This window comes from Electrona antarctica (assembly GCF_951216825.1).
Source record: "Electrona antarctica genome assembly, chromosome: 3".
In the NCBI taxonomy this organism is placed as follows: Eukaryota; Metazoa; Chordata; class Actinopteri; order Myctophiformes; family Myctophidae; genus Electrona; species Electrona antarctica.
The window spans coordinates 5282261-5298732 of record NC_136808.1 but is presented as its reverse complement, the minus strand read 5'-3'; the positions used below and the strand labels follow the sequence as shown (position 1 = coordinate 5298732).

Here is a 16472-nt window from a genome sequence, read left to right as displayed (position 1 = left end):
GAGGTTTGGGTTGTGTAGTTACCTTGCCATGATGTAACTCCAAATGTGGACAAGAAATCAAAAATAATTTCTCCAGTGATTAGAAATTGATAATTCAAAATATGCTCCTCATTGACTTACATTGTACGCTGAAACAGCTCTCAAAGTCACTCTTTTAGTACGTAAACAAACACAAACAAAGTTGTTTCAGACAATATAGAGCAACACCAAAACTCATGTGGTTTTATTTCTTCATAAAAATGTTAACTTCCTGTTGATTTGTCCATTTTTATTCAGAAGAAAACCCGGACTGGATCCATGGATCCGGATCCAGATCTTCATATAGTAAAATCAACAGGAAGTTACCATTTTTATGAAGAAATAAAACCACATGAGTTTTGGTGTTGCTCTATATTGTCTGAAACAACTTTGTTTGTGTTTGTTTACATACTAAAAGAGTGACTTTGAGAGCTGTTTCAGCGTACAATGTAAGTCAATGAGGAGCATATTTTGAATTATCAATTTCTAATCACTGGAGAAATTATTTTTGATTTCTTGTCCACATTTGGAGTTACATCATGGCAAGGTAACTACACAACCCAAACCTCTACAAAAGTGGTCTTACCCTTTAACTGAAACATGACAGAACAGTATGAAACTAAACAAAATTACATTAAACTGAACTGACTCTATTTAAGAAATAAATGAGCTGTTTTAACATGGTACCTGAAATTATAATCTTTAAAATAACCCTATGTTTAAGAGTACATTCTAGATTAGTCACTGAATGCTAATAATTTAGTAACCTAGTCTATGTATTAGTTTCCTAGCGTTTATCTATAGTAACAGAAGAGTGTTTTTAAGATACTTTAAGAGGAATATATAAAGTTAGAGTCCATGTATTTAACTCAAGCCAAATCAGATCCTACCAGCTGCTTCACACCTTCTGTATTTAGAACAAAAGGATTTTCTTTCTGTCCTTATAAGGTGCTGTTTGCTCAGACGTTTAACAATAGCCCCTTTCAGTGGGAACAGTCTAAATTGACTTCAAACCCAGCTGCTTAACCGTACAGACTATAGTTGAAAATAGACTTAAATTTTGGTTCATTCATTAGAAAATACACGACACATCTAACCTCGCTCTTTCCTGGTCAGCCTGCATGATCATCAACTCTTTTTGTTGTTCAAAAGTTAAACCTGTCCCTGACATCATTACTGTAGGCACCGCCGATGCAGCGTTCAACGGAGGAGACACCTTCTCTGGCTCTGCAAACTCCTTCTCTTCAAACAAATGGTGCCTCAACACCCCTTGTACGGATTCCTTTGTCTTGTCATTTGAATCAAGTTTAATTTTATAATGGTCTGCTATTTTCATTAGTTGGTCTTTGGTGCATTGCATTAACAGCTCTTCAGAAGGACAAGCCACAAATGCCTCTAGCGTAACCATCCTGGCTATGTGCGCTCAGACAGTCCCCCAGCTGGTTAAAACACAAAACAAATTACAAGTGCCCCTCTAGACTATTTAATCCCCAAGCTAACTCCACCCGTCTTCATGCCGGTTTGCGGAAGGTATTTATGCACTGAAGGCCACCGCAAAGGCCTAGCTGATACCGAGAGGCAGGGAGGGCAACCAGAAACTGGCGACCCGCATGCACCTCTCAGCTGTGCCCCCGAGACGACCGTGCGTACGCACAGCCGCTACAGCCGCACCTTGCACCTAAACCACCCCCCGGTCTAGACCCAGCGAGCTATTTTCTATCCCCAGAAGCTAAACGCACCTAACAGGGACACTCATAACCATACAAAAGACAAAACCAGCCCGGCAAACTTCTCCCCACTAGCACAAAACTTAATCAAATTCTAATTGCAAAATAACCAAATGTCTTTAACAAATTCAAATAATCAAACAAATCAACTGCATCTCCCAAAGTCCGAGCACACAAGCGTGTACGCTGAAGTAAACATCGCTTTGTACTCACCGGACTGTAGTGTTGACCACATGGACAAGGAAACCCCCGGAATGGTTCCCAAATGATTTCACTCAATTCACAAAACCACGGTGCAGACGAGCCATTAATCAAGGCTAATTTGCCAATTGACTACCGCAGCGCATTACAAAAGAGGCAGAAGGGCGAGTCACTTGACTCTCCAAACTTACTGCACAACTATTCAAAATTCAAGCGGACAGAGCCCCCATTTTGTTATGTACCTGGCCTAGGGGGTGCCAAGATACACAACAAAAAACCAGGGAGACGCAGTTTACCAAAGAAAATAGAATTTATTAATTAAACCAGTAATCAAAGTAATAGGTAATCAAACGATAAATCAGGAATAAACAGATGAAGTGTGGAGGTCAGTATTCAGTGGTGTAGTGCGTGTATGCATGAGTGAAATGTATGTGGGTGCGTGTTGTATGTATTAACAGAAATGTTGAAAAGTGTGCATGGTGGAGAAGGTGCAGGAGGCAAATGAAAGAACAGAACTCTGGAAGGACTGGGGAAGCAGGCATTTATAGGGCGTCGACACCCGGGCCCAGGTGCGAGCCACTTAGGCTGATCATCATGAGTGCTCAGCCTCTGCTCCCCAATCCTATTGGATAAAAAGAACAGAGGTTACTATAGGGTAAACCCAACATATACCAAAACCAGACAACCTAAGAGTAATATATATACACACATCATAATATAGGGAACCGTCACACAACAAAGGCAAGCCTTCGTTTCATTGGCTGTCCGGCTGTGCCAACTATCCACGACCGGCCTTCATCTGTAGCCCTTGACTCTCAGCACTGAAGAGTAATGCATTGCGGTCCACATGTCTTCAATACAAACGATAGGAAGCCACTGGGTCGCAAAATGTGTGCGATCAATGTTATTCACACCACAAACCACTTGGGGGCAGCATAAACATCACAACACAGTTTGACATATAGTTTAACACACAGTTTTTGATTGATTGATTGAAAAATGTATTAACAGTTTGCAGAATTACAGTACATTTCTAGCACAAACTCAATACAAAGGCTGTTAACTGTGAGTGGACGACCCAATTAAGCATTACACTTGTTTCCAATAGGGTCCACCATGTTCAAATCATCAAAAACATTTAGAGACGTACAAATAGACACTTCTATATAGACAAAGGACAGAACAGTCACCATAGACGCTAGAAAAACATGAATGATGAGCCACATGGAGCCAGGTAAAGATAATAATTCATTTTCATAATGGAACAACAAGAAAACTGTAGCCTCAATCTACATGAAATTAGCCATGTTTGGCAATGCCATGTTTATTTTTAATTTTTAAAAGCCTTCCATTGAATGTGATGATACCTATAGTGCATGTTTTCTTGATATTTTTATAGCGCCCTCTCTAGGACAAAAGTCACCAGCCGCCACTTCTAGTTATTATTGTCTCCACCAGGCCGAAGGCATGGGGAGAGAGTATGTTTTTGTAGAGTATGTTTTGCACTCCGTCCGTCCGTCCGTCCGTCCGTCCGTGTGTCCGTCCGTCCGTGTGTCCAGAACGGCCTGTTAGAGCGCCACCAGGAGGCCGCTTTGTGCAAAACAAGTTTTTGGACAGTACACCTACAGATTTTGTCCAAACATCACGCAAATTGGTACACAGTCTCTCTAGAGCCATTCAACGAAACGGGTCTTTCAGATTTCTCAGACTCCATCCTGATTGGCTAAGATTGGCTTCCAAAGCAAGCAGGAGTGCAAATCATGAACACATCGTGTGATTTCCGTGAAATTGTGCACACACATTCCCACTAGGCCGAGGAAGAAATGCCACATGAACATTTTCAACTCAGCCTCATGGTGGCGCTATAACTGGCAAAAAAGTGTTTTTACCTCTAACTGCATGGATCTGTGGATTACTTTGTATGCCAACTCCCTAGAGGCCAAGGAAAAACCTTTGCCTGGAATTTTTCACATCTGCTCTTTATAGCGCCACCAGGAGGCCGACATATGTAAAACACATTTTCTAATATTACTCCTTCCGATTTTATCCAAATTTCACGCAAATCGGTACACATGCTCTCCATAGTCATGTGATCAAGACGGGTTTGTTTGATTTCTCATAATCCACCCTCATTGGCTACGATTGGCTTCTAAACTTAGTAGTAGCCCGCTTTGTACCCATTTTGTACAAATCGCCGATTGTCCGATTGTGGTGAAACTGCATGCATATTCCCACTAGGCTTTGGAAGAAATGCCACTTGACAGTTTTCAAATCAGCCTCATGGTGGCGCTACAACAGGCCAAGCCACGTCACACGCACGCATGTACGCACGCGCACACACACGTTTATATTGCTCCTAAACATTTTGCCAAACATCACACTCACACTCCTATCCTCCTGGTGGAGACCTGTGCCCAGAAGGGCACTTTTCCTAGTTATTATTATTTTGTGCAAAAGACTTGTAGAATGCCATAATTCCTTGTGCTTATGTCACTAAAGGGCCAGTTCATTATTGTTATGGAGGGGAGAATGACTTGTGTAACGGCATGCGACTGGAGGACAGAGCTCTATAATGCTATTTTAATGATTAATCATGTATTTATTTAAAAAAATAAACATGACCAGCAATAAAGCACAGATAGATTTATATGTGATGGCACAATGTATGGATTTTTGTACATTTTTAATAGTCATATCTTGTTTATGTCCCAAGTTTACAAAATGGGGGGTGTCTAATAGAAAGCAAAATAAGTTCTGATATGAAGATAAAATGCGTGATTTTAACACTATTAAAGGGAACATTTAAATTGATGATAAAAAACGTTTAAAAATATATTTTGGTGACTCAATCGATGAAATACACCTGAAAAGGTCAGAGGGACCACACATATCGTACGGGTTCCGTGGAATGACTCATAAATTATTTTTATAAATCACCATAGTAAAGGTATTTTATGCTTGGCCACATGCCCAAACATATACATGTTGCATATAGGCTGACTGGGGAAAAGACAGATGGTGAAATTGGCCTGTCAGCCTGGCTGTACTAGTGTGTAATACTGTGTATGAAGAGGTTTATTGGAGTCCTGTATTGGACTGGAAACAAAAGTGGATTTGATCTAAAGACCAAATCTGTCCAAAACTGGCACAGTAGCACAAATAATTCACTTCTCAAAATGCTCCTCACCACACTTCACACTGCACTACACAACATGTCTCCCCCTACCTCTGACCTCCTACCAGCCACTTATCCTCATCCCGCCGTTACCTCAGGTCCATGCAGTGATGCCGGCCTACTCGGGGTCCCCAAGACCATGCGCTGAACCTGGGGTGACAGGGCCTTCTCTGTGGCTGCCCCCTCCCTCTGGAATGCACTCCCCAAATGCATCAGAGATGCTCACCCCCTCCCTGCCTTCAAAACTGCCCTGATCAAGGACAAATAAAGTTAAGCTCTCTTTTACTTTGGGTAAAAAAAATGCTATATAAATCCCAGGTATTATTATTATTATTATTATTAAGCCCTCCCAGTGGCCTTAATTGACTCTCATCAGGGGCCCTTTAGTTGGGAACTGGACAGAGAGACCATGCATCAATCGACAATTTACTAAAAATGAAATGTTGAATCAATGCATACCGGTATATGTGGGCCCCTCCTCTGTATTTAGGCTACAGCAGTGGTTATACAAATATGCACAAATACATACTTTAGGTTACAGACTGTAAATCCCCCAAAAGTGCTTGACCCACACACATACAACCCAGACTACACACTCTTTCTTTCTTTCTTTCTTTCTTTGCTTGTATGTGTTTATTTATTTAACATCATCCACACGCATGGACGCACGCACGCACGCACGCAAGCACACACACACTGGCTTGGACCGCACCTGTGACCAATGCGCTGATTAGTGATGAAAGCACTAAGCAGCTGCAGCTGTGCGATTTGTACGTTGGTTTGTCTCTGTCCTACTCCTGCTGCCTCCCGCTTCGAAATCATTGAGGTAAGGAATTAAAATCAAACGATTTAATACCCGAAACTTTTATCAAAGTTACCGTAGTCGTTTATGAGGATTATTCTGCGCTGCCCTCCTCCTGCCCTCTTAGCATTGGGGCTATGGACCATAGCTAGGGCTACCCATTCCTCATCTGTTTTTCCGATCATTCTTGATGCTAATTTCGACCGTTTGAAAAATAATTGCATCTCATAGTTTATAGGCAAATGAATGTGAATTAATATGGCGTGTTAACGTAGCCTACTGTATAAGTATTAGTAATAGATTATTATTAGTATAATTTGTATTATTAGGTAAAAGGTTCTGACAGACACACGCATGCAAGAATACACGCACACACACACACACACACACACACACACGCACAGAAACACACACACGCACAGAAACAAACAAACAAGCGTGCGCATGCACACATACACACACTTTTGTCTTGGCCAGGAGAGTGGATTCGAAGCCCGAGTAGGCTACTATATGAAATATACAGATTAATAATGCAATGTGTTACTGTCTTTACACCTTATCAACGAATGGAAAGCCAGTAAACACAAAATAATGGAATTCAACAGTAAACTGGGAAGTGCTTTCCTTGTCTATAATTCTTATAAAATACTTTAAGAATTCAACAACACTCACTTTCCAACTATAATTGTGAGTTCAGCACATCTTATTTTCTACCTTTACAGTATATGGCAGCCATGCAGCTTGTGTTCGGAGTGCTTTACAGTCAATCTTTTTTGTTCACTTAAGACAAGGACTTTACAGTCAATCTTAAAACGTTTAGGTATGACAGGAGTTCTGACTTAAGAGCAGTCCCCTGACATCTCTGGTTTAATAAAATATCCCCTCTATCCTCTTCTTCCTCCTTATAATATAATGATAATAATAATAATAACTTACTTTAATCGTGAGTTCAGCACATCTTATGTTCTACATTTACAGTATATGGCAGCCATTTAGTTTGTGTTCAGAGTGCTTTACAGTCACTATTACAAAATGTATGTTTTTCACTATGATATATTTGGGTTAATAAAACATCTCCTCTCCTCTCCTCCTACAGCTATGGCCTCTGCCAGCACCAGTGCAATGTCAGAGGACAATTTTCTCTGCTCCATCTGTCTGGATCTCTTCAGTCAGCCTGTAACTACTCCGTGTGGACACAGCTTCTGCAAAGCCTGCATCACAAAGTACTGGGACAGCAATTACTTTTGACCCGAGACCAGATCTTGGTGTCAACAAGATAATCTCTGAGATGGCCGCTTATTTCAAGAAGTCTAAACTAGATGCCTCTTATTGTGAGACGCATATGATCTGGAGCCTCATCATAAAGTTGCATCATTGAAGACGCACAAGCGTGTAAAGCTGTGTAAAGTACACGGCAGGCTCTGCAAACTCCTTCTCTTCAAACAAATGGTGCCTCAACACCCCTTGTACGGATTCCTTTGTCTTGTCATTTGAATCAAGTTTAATTTTATAATGGTCTGCTATTTTCATTAGTTGGTCTTTGGTGCATTGCATTAACAGCTCTTCAGAAGGACAAGCCACAAATGCCTCTAGCGTAACCATCCTGGCTATGTGCGCTCAGACAGTCCCCCAGCTGGTTAAAACACAAAACAAATTACAAGTGCCCCTCTAGACTATTTAATCCCCAAGCTAACTCCACCCGTCTTCATGCCGGTTTGCGGAAGGTATTTATGCACTGAAGGCCACCGCAAAGGCCTAGCTGATACCGAGAGGCAGGGAGGGCAACCAGAAACTGGCGACCCGCATGCACCTCTCAGCTGTGCCCCCGAGACGACCGTGCGTACGCACAGCCGCTACAGCCGCACCTTGCACCTAAACCACCCCCCGGTCTAGACCCAGCGAGCTATTTTCTATCCCCAGAAGCTAAACGCACCTAACAGGGACACTCATAACCATACAAAAGACAAAACCAGCCCGGCAAACTTCTCCCCACTAGCACAAAACTTAATCAAATTCTAATTGCAAAATAACCAAATGTCTTTAACAAATTCAAATAATCAAACAAATCAACTGCATCTCCCAAAGTCCGAGCACACAAGCGTGTACGCTGAAGTAAACATCGCTTTGTACTCACCGGACTGTAGTGTTGACCACATGGACAAGGAAACCCCCGGAATGGTTCCCAAATGATTTCACTCAATTCACAAAACCACGGTGCAGACGAGCCATTAATCAAGGCTAATTTGCCAATTGACTACCGCAGCGCATTACAAAAGAGGCAGAAGGGCGAGTCACTTGACTCTCCAAACTTACTGCACAACTATTCAAAATTCAAGCGGACAGAGCCCCCATTTTGTTATGTACCTGGCCTAGGGGGTGCCAAGATACACAACAAAAAAACCGGGGAGACGCAGTTTACCAAAGAAAATAGAATTTATTAATTAAACCAGTAATCAAAGTAATAGGTAATCAAACGATAAATCAGGAATAAACAGATGAAGTGTGGAGGTCAGTATTCAGTGGTGTAGTGCGTGTATGCATGAGTGAAATGTATGTGGGTGCGTGTTGTATGTATTAACAGAAATGTTGAAAAGTGTGCATGGTGGAGAAGGTGCAGGAGGCAAATGAAAGAACAGAACTCTGGAAGGACTGGGGAAGCAGGCATTTATAGGGCGTCGACACCCGGGCCCAGGTGCGAGCCACTTAGGCTGATCATCATGAGTGCTCAGCCTCTGCTCCCCAATCCTATTGGATAAAAAGAACAGAGGTTACTATAGGGTAAACCCAACATATACCAAAACCAGACAACCTAAGAGTAATATATATACACACATCATAATATAGGGAACCGTCACACAACAAAGGCAAGCCTTCGTTTCATTGGCTGTCCGGCTGTGCCAACTATCCACGACCGGCCTTCATCTGTAGCCCTTGACTCTCAGCACTGAAGAGTAATGCATTGCGGTCCACATGTCTTCAATACAAACGATAGGAGGTTCAAGGTTCAAGGTGTTTATTGTCACACAGATGTACAGGTACAGCATTGTGAAAAACTTACGTTGGGTGATGCTCCACAATACACATAAGTAAAAAAGTAGTAAATAATTAAATAACGATACTAAGTATAAAAGTTTTAAAAAGTTTAAAGAACTCAGATCAGTATACAAGGCCGTAATACCATGGCATGTTCAGTGTTCATTCATTTAGGCTTGTTAAGCAGCCTTACAGCCTGGGGGAGGAAACTGTTCTTTAGTCTGCTTGTGTTGGCTTTGATACTTTGGTACCTCTTCCCCGAGGGCAGCAGCCTGAAAAAAACTGTATGGGGGTGTGTGGGGTCCTTAATGATCCTCAGGGACTTCCTGAGGCATCGCTGAGTGTACAGCTCCTCCATGCTGGGCAGCCGACACCCAGTGATGCGCTCGGCTGAGCGCACCACCCTTCTGAGGGCCTTGTGGTCCCCGTCTGTGCAGCTCCCATACCAGCTGGTGAAGCTGCTTGTCAGAAGGCTCTCAATCGCCCCTCGGTAGAAGTTCCTAATGATTGTAGGACTCAGGCCGAACTTTTTTAGGCGTCTGAGACCATATAAGCGTTGTTGCGCTTTTGCAACCACCACAGTTGTGTGTGCCTCCCATTTAAGTTTTTCGTGGATGTTCACCCCCAAGTACTTGAAGGTTTCCACCCTCTCCACCACAGCGCCGTTGATCGTGACAGGAGGATGTGGGTCCCTCCCCCGCCTGTAGTCCACGATGACCTCCTTGGTCTTGGAGACATTCATCAGGAGATGATTCTCCTCACACCACCGCTCTAGGTTGGTCACTTCCTCCCTGTACGCTGCCTCGTCGTCTCCGGTGATCAGCCCCACCACCACCGTGTCGTCAGCAAACTTCACGATGGTGTTTGTAGGGTGTGAGGCCACACAGTCATGTGTGTAGAGGGAGTACAGGAGTACAGGAAGCCACTGGGTCGCAAAATGTGTGCGATCAATGTTATTCACACCACAAACCACTTGGGGGCAGCATAAACATCACAACACAGTTTGACATATAGTTTAACACACAGTTTTTGATTGATTGATTGAAAAATGTATTAACAGTTTGCAGAATTACAGTACATTTCTAGCACAAACTCAATACAAAGGCTGTTAACTGTGAGTGGACGACCCAATTAAGCATTACACTTGTTTCCAATAGGGTCCACCATGTTCAAATCATCAAAAACATTTAGAGACGTACAAATAGACACTTCTATATAGACAAAGGACAGAACAGTCACCATAGACGCTAGAAAAACATGAATGATGAGCCACATGGAGCCAGGTAAAGATAATAATTCATTTTCATAATGGAACAACAAGAAAACTGTAGCCTCAATCTACATGAAATTAGCCATGTTTGGCAATGCCATGTTTATTTTTAATTTTTAAAAGCCTTCCATTGAATGTGATGATACCTATAGTGCATGTTTTCTTGATATTTTTATAGCGCCCTCTCTAGGACAAAAGTCACCAGCCGCCACTTCTAGTTATTATTGTCTCCACCAGGCCGAAGGCATGGGGAGAGAGTATGTTTTTGTAGAGTATGTTTTGCACTCCGTCCGTCCGTCCGTCCGTGTGTCCGTCCGTGTGTCCGTCCGTCCGTGTGTCCGTCCGTCCGTGTGTCCATCTGTGATCAGCTAATCTCCGGCACCGTTAACCCGGTCGATGCCAAATTTTGCACACACACTCCCTGGATGCCAACGATGAACCTCTGCCCAAAAATTTCCAGAACGGCCTGTTAGAGCACCACCAGGAGGCCGCTTTGTGCAAAACAAGTTTTTGGACAGTACACCTACAGATTTTGTCCAAACATCACGCAAATTGGTACACAGTCTCTCTAGAGCCATTCAACGAAACGGGTCTTTCAGATTTCTCAGACTCCATCCTGATTGGCTAAGATTGGCTTCCAAAGCAAGCAGGAGTGCAAATCATGAACACATCGTGTGATTTCCGTGAAATTGTGCACACACATTCCCACTAGGCCGAGGAAGAAATGCCACATGAACATTTTCAACTCAGCCTCATGGTGGCGCTATAACTGGCAAAAAAGTGTTTTTACCTCTAACTGCACGGATCTGTGGATTACTTTGTATGCCAACTCCCTAGAGGCCAAGGAAAAACCTTTGCCTGGAATTTTTCACATCTGCTCTTTATAGCGCCACCAGGAGGCCGACATATGTAAAACACATTTTCTAATATTACTCCTTCCGATTTTATCCAAATTTCACGCAAATCGGTACACATGCTCTCCATAGTCATGTGATCAAGACGGGTTTGTTTGATTTCTCATAATCCACCCTCATTGGCTACGATTGGCTTCTAAACTTAGTAGTAGCCCGCTTTGTACCCATTTTGTACAAATCGCCGATTGTCCGATTGTGGTGAAACTGCATGCATATTCCCACTAGGCTTTGGAAGAAATGCCACTTGACAGTTTTCAAATCAGCCTCATGGTGGCGCTACAACAGGCCAAGCCACGTCACACGCACGCATGTACGCACGCGCACACACACGTTTATATTGCTCCTAAACATTTTGCCAAACATCACACTCACACTCCTATCCTCCTGGTGGAGACCTGTGCCCAGAAGGGCACTTTTCCTAGTTATTATTATTTTGTGCAAAAGACTTGTAGAATGCCATAATTCCTTGTGCTTATGTCACTAAAGGGCCAGTTCATTATTGTTATGGAGGGGAGAATGACTTGTGTAACGGCATGCGACTGGAGGACAGAGCTCTATAATGCTATTTTAATGATTAATCATGTATTTATTTAAAAAAATAAACATGACCAGCAATAAAGCACAGATAGATTTATATGTGATGGCACAATGTATGGATTTTTGTACATAGTTTTAATAGTCATATCTTGTTTATGTCCCAAGTTTACAAAATGGGGGGTGTCTAATAGAAAGCAAAATAAGTTCTGATATGAAGATAAAATGCGTGATTTTAACACTATTAAAGGGAACATTTAAATTGATGATAAAAAACGTTTAAAAATATATTTTGGTGACTCAATCGATGAAATACACCTGAAAAGGTCAGAGGGACCACACATATCGTACGGGTTCCGTGGAATGACTCATAAATTATTTTTATAAATCACCATAGTAAAGGTATTTTATGCTTGGCCACATGCCCAAACATATACATGTTGCATATAGGCTGACTGGGGAAAAGACAGATGGTGAAATTGGCCTGTCAGCCTGGCTGTACTAGTGTGTAATACTGTGTATGAAGAGGTTTATTGGAGTCCTGTATTGGACTGGAAACAAAAGTGGATTTGATCTAAAGACCAAATCTGTCCAAAACTGGCACAGTAGCACAAATAATTCACTTCTCAAAATGCTCCTCACCACACTTCACACTGCACTACACAACATGTCTCCCCCTACCTCTGACCTCCTACCAGCCACTTATCCTCATCCCGCCGTTACCTCAGGTCCATGCAGTGATGCCGGCCTACTCGGGGTCCCCAAGACCATGCGCTGAACCTGGGGTGACAGGGCCTTCTCTGTGGCTGCCCTAGCTCCCTCTGGAATGCACTCCCCAAATGCATCAGAGATGCTCACCCCCTCCCTGCCTTCAAAACTGCCCTGATCAAGGACAAATAAAGTTAAGCTCTCTTTTACTTTGGGTAAAAAAAATGCTATATAAATCCCAGGTATTATTATTATTATTATTATTAAGCCCTCCCAGTGGCCTTAATTGACTCTCATCAGGGGCCCTTTAGTTGGGAACTGGACAGAGAGACCATGCATCAATCGACAATTTACTAAAAATGAAATGTTGAATCAATGCATACCGGTATATGTGGGCCCCTCCTCTGTATTTAGGCTACAGCAGTGGTTATACAAATATGCACAAATACATACTTTAGGTTACAGACTGTAAATCCCCAAAAAGTGCTTGACCCACACACATACAACCCAGACTACACACTCTTTCTTTCTTTCTTTCTTTCTTTGCTTGTATGTGTTTATTTATTTAACATCATCCACACGCATGGACGCACGCACGCACGCACGCACGCACGCACACACACACACTGGCTTGGACCGCACCTGTGACCAATGCGCTGATTAGTGATGAAAGCACTAAGCAGCTGCAGCTGTGCGATTTGTACATTGGTTTGTCTCTGTCCTACTCCTGCTGCCTCCCGCTTCGAAATCATTGAGGTAAGGAATTAAAATCAAACGATTTAATACCCGAAACTTTTATCAAAGTTACCGTAGTCGTTTATGAGGATTATTCTGCGCTGCCCTCCTCCTGCCCTCTTAGCATTGGGGCTATGGACCATAGCTAGGGCTACCCATTCCTCATCTGTTTTTCCGATCATTCTTGATGCTAATTTCGACCGTTTGAAAAATAATTGCATCTCATAGTTTATAGGCAAATGAATGTGAATTAATATGGCGTGTTAACGTAGCCTACTGTATAAGTATTAGTAATAGATTATTATTAGTATAATTTGTATTATTAGGTAAAAGGTTCTGACAGACACACGCATGCAAGAATACACGCACACACACACACACACACACACGCACAGAAACACACACACGCACAGAAACAAACAAACAAGCGTGCGCATGCACACATACACACACTTTTGTCTTGGCCAGGAGAGTGGATTCGAAGCCCGAGTAGGCTACTATATGAAATATACAGATTAATAATGCAATGTGTTACTGTCTTTACACCTTATCAACGAATGGAAAGCCAGTAAACACAAAATAATGGAATTCAACAGTAAACTGGGAAGTGCTTTCCTTGTCTATAATTCTTATAAAATACTTTAAGAATTCAACAACACTCACTTTCCAACTATAATTGTGAGTTCAGCACATCTTATTTTCTACCTTTACAGTATATGGCAGCCATGCAGCTTGTGTTCGGAGTGCTTTACAGTCAATCTTTTTTGTTCACTTAAGACAAGGACTTTACAGTCAATCTTAAAACGTTTAGGTATGACAGGAGTTCTGACTTAAGAGCAGTCCCCTGACATCTCTGGTTTAATAAAATATCCCCTCTATCCTCTTCTTCCTCCTTATAATATAATGATAATAATAACTTACTTTAATCGTGAGTTCAGCACATCTTATGTTCTACATTTACAGTATATGGCAGCCATTTAGTTTGTGTTCAGAGTGCTTTACAGTCACTATTACAAAATGTATGTTTTTCACTATGATATATTTGGGTTAATAAAACATCTCCTCTCCTCTCCTCCTACAGCTATGGCCTCTGCCAGCACCAGTGCAATGTCAGAGAACAATTTTCTATGCTCCATCTGTCTGGATCTCTTCAGTCAGCCTGTAACTACTCCGTGTGGACACAGCTTCTGCAAAGCCTGCATCACAAAGTACTGGGACAGCAATTACGTCTGCAACTGTCCCATGTGTAAAAAAACTTTTGACCCGAGACCAGATCTTGGTGTCAACAAGATAATCTCTGAGATGGCCGCTTATTTCAAGAAGTCTAAACTAGATGCCTCTTATTGTGAGACGCATCTGGAGCCTCATCATAAAGTTGCATCATTGAAGACGCACAAGCGTGTAAAGCTGTGTAAAGTACACGGCAGGATGCTGGAGATCTTCTGTAGAAGAGACAAAAAGTGCATTTGCGTCACATGTTTGAAGACAGATCATAAAGATCACGACACGGTCCCGATAGAGGTAGAGTATGAACAGAAGCGACCGCAGTGTGACGAGAAAAAGGCTGAGCTAGAGAAGATGATCCGGGAGCGACAGGAAAAGATTCAGCAGTTCAGAGTCACAGTAGAGAAGAACAATATAATGGCAGAGAATGAAAAAGCGGACACCGTTCAGGTCTGCGCCGCTCTGGTGTCTTCCATTAAGAGAACAGAGGCCGAGCTCATCGAGGTGATAGAGTTGAAGTCCCGATCGGCAACGCGCGAGGCCGAGGGCCTCATCAGAAAGCTGGAGGAAGAGGTCACTGAGCTCCAGAGGAAAAGCACTGAGCTGGAGCAGCTCTCGCACACTGAGGACCACCTCCACCTTCTGCAGAGCTTCCCGTCTCGCTACAGAGTAGCACACCTGAGCACGTTGAGTCAGGTTAAGCTGTCCTGTGAGGTGAGTGTGAAGAATATACGCACAGCTATCGCTCAGCTGCAGGAGACACTGGATGGAGAAATGGAGAAGCTCCCCGAAGTCATGCTGAAGAAGATCCAGCAGCAGTATGCAGTAGATGTGACTCTGGACCCTGACACAGCTCACCCCAACCTCATCCTGTCTTTGGACGGGAAGCAAGTGAAATATGGAAACGTGAAGAAGATTCTTCCTGACAAGACAGAGAGATTTGAAACAGTTCTCTGTGTGCTGGGAAAAGAGGGCTTTTCTTCGGGGAAAGTTTATTATGAGGTTCAGCTTAAAGGGCAGACTGCGTGGACCATCGGGGTGGTTCCAGCCCGAAAAAATAGTCGTCTGTCTGAGTTTTCAATGGCCGGGTTGTTGCAGGTGGTTAATGGAGGAAACTACTCAGCGAAGAATACTTCGATTTTGACACCCCACTCTGTCAAAATCGATGTCCAGAAGATTGGTGTGTTTTTGGATTGTGAGGAACAGCAGGTCTCCTTTTATGATGTTGCAACCAGGGCTCTTCTCTACTGCAAAGATTTGATATATGATAAGAGAATCTTTTTCCCATTTTTCTCACCGCTCATTCCTGATGGTGATGAGAAAGCTTCTCCTCTGATCATCTCTCCTGTTAAGCAAAAATGAAAACACTTTTTGTATCACTGTCATGCTTTTGAGTGTCCTAGAAGGGAGTGGATTATTGTGAAAAGACATATTATGATATTATATATAATATTCAATAGAGTTAACTAAATATTACTCAGACAACTGTGGTTGAAGCACTGTAATAGATTGATGCAATATTTATTTTTAATGTGATTAATAAAGACTCATTTTGTTAAAATGACTTCTTTGTGGTGTGAAGTGTTATTCACGTTCAGTTTTGTGAATTTTGAGGTGCTGTACTGGTTGAACAGTGAAAATAGACGCTCTACAAGCTCCAGGTGAGACGTGAGCTTGTAGATTGTATTTTCGCTATTTTACAATCTTCAGGAACTGTGTTGGACATGGAAGGTTTACACCCGACAGCAACATTTGGAAGTTACTTTATAAATAACTTTGATTTTAAACACTCGAATGTCCAAACATTATGCAAAACGGTCCATATTGGGCCCTATCTTTTATCAGCCAGTATTGTGCCCAACATTCACATACAGTATACATGCTTCAAACTAATTTAGCATTCTGAAACACAGCTTTTAATTTAACAGCGTTTTTCTTTCAGTGAATTGATGGAAGTCCTAATCAGTCCTCCTTAACACGTAGATTCCAACCAATGTTATTGTCAAATTTGCTTGGCTTCATTTCCACACACGTGTATACTCTTTCCAGTGTGATACGTTAAACTGAAAACACGGAACGCATTTTGATCTTTCACTGTTCCCATTTGGTTTATTTCAACTGAACACACCAG

At 42.4% G+C, this 16472-nt stretch overlaps 1 protein-coding gene across 1 annotated transcript; it reads left to right on the top strand.

The window, feature by feature from the left end:
• The first annotated feature begins 13010 nt into the window (after positions 1 to 13010).
• Positions 13011 to 15905, top strand: LOC306920706 (E3 ubiquitin-protein ligase TRIM39-like). Its single transcript, XM_079497539.1, has 2 exons — positions 13011 to 13138; positions 14199 to 15905. The coding sequence occupies exon 2, from the start codon at positions 14201 to 14203 to the stop codon at positions 15701 to 15703; it is 1503 nt and encodes a 500-aa protein (XP_079353665.1). The 5' UTR covers positions 13011 to 13138; positions 14199 to 14200; the 3' UTR covers positions 15704 to 15905.
• The last annotated feature ends 567 nt before the right edge of the window (positions 15906 to 16472 follow it).

Bases quoted from the DNA above. Each gene is read 5' to 3' on its own strand.
- LOC306920706 (XM_079497539.1), top strand. From the start codon at position 14,201: ATGGCCTCTGCCAGCACCAGTGCAATGTCAGAGAACAATTTTCTATGC.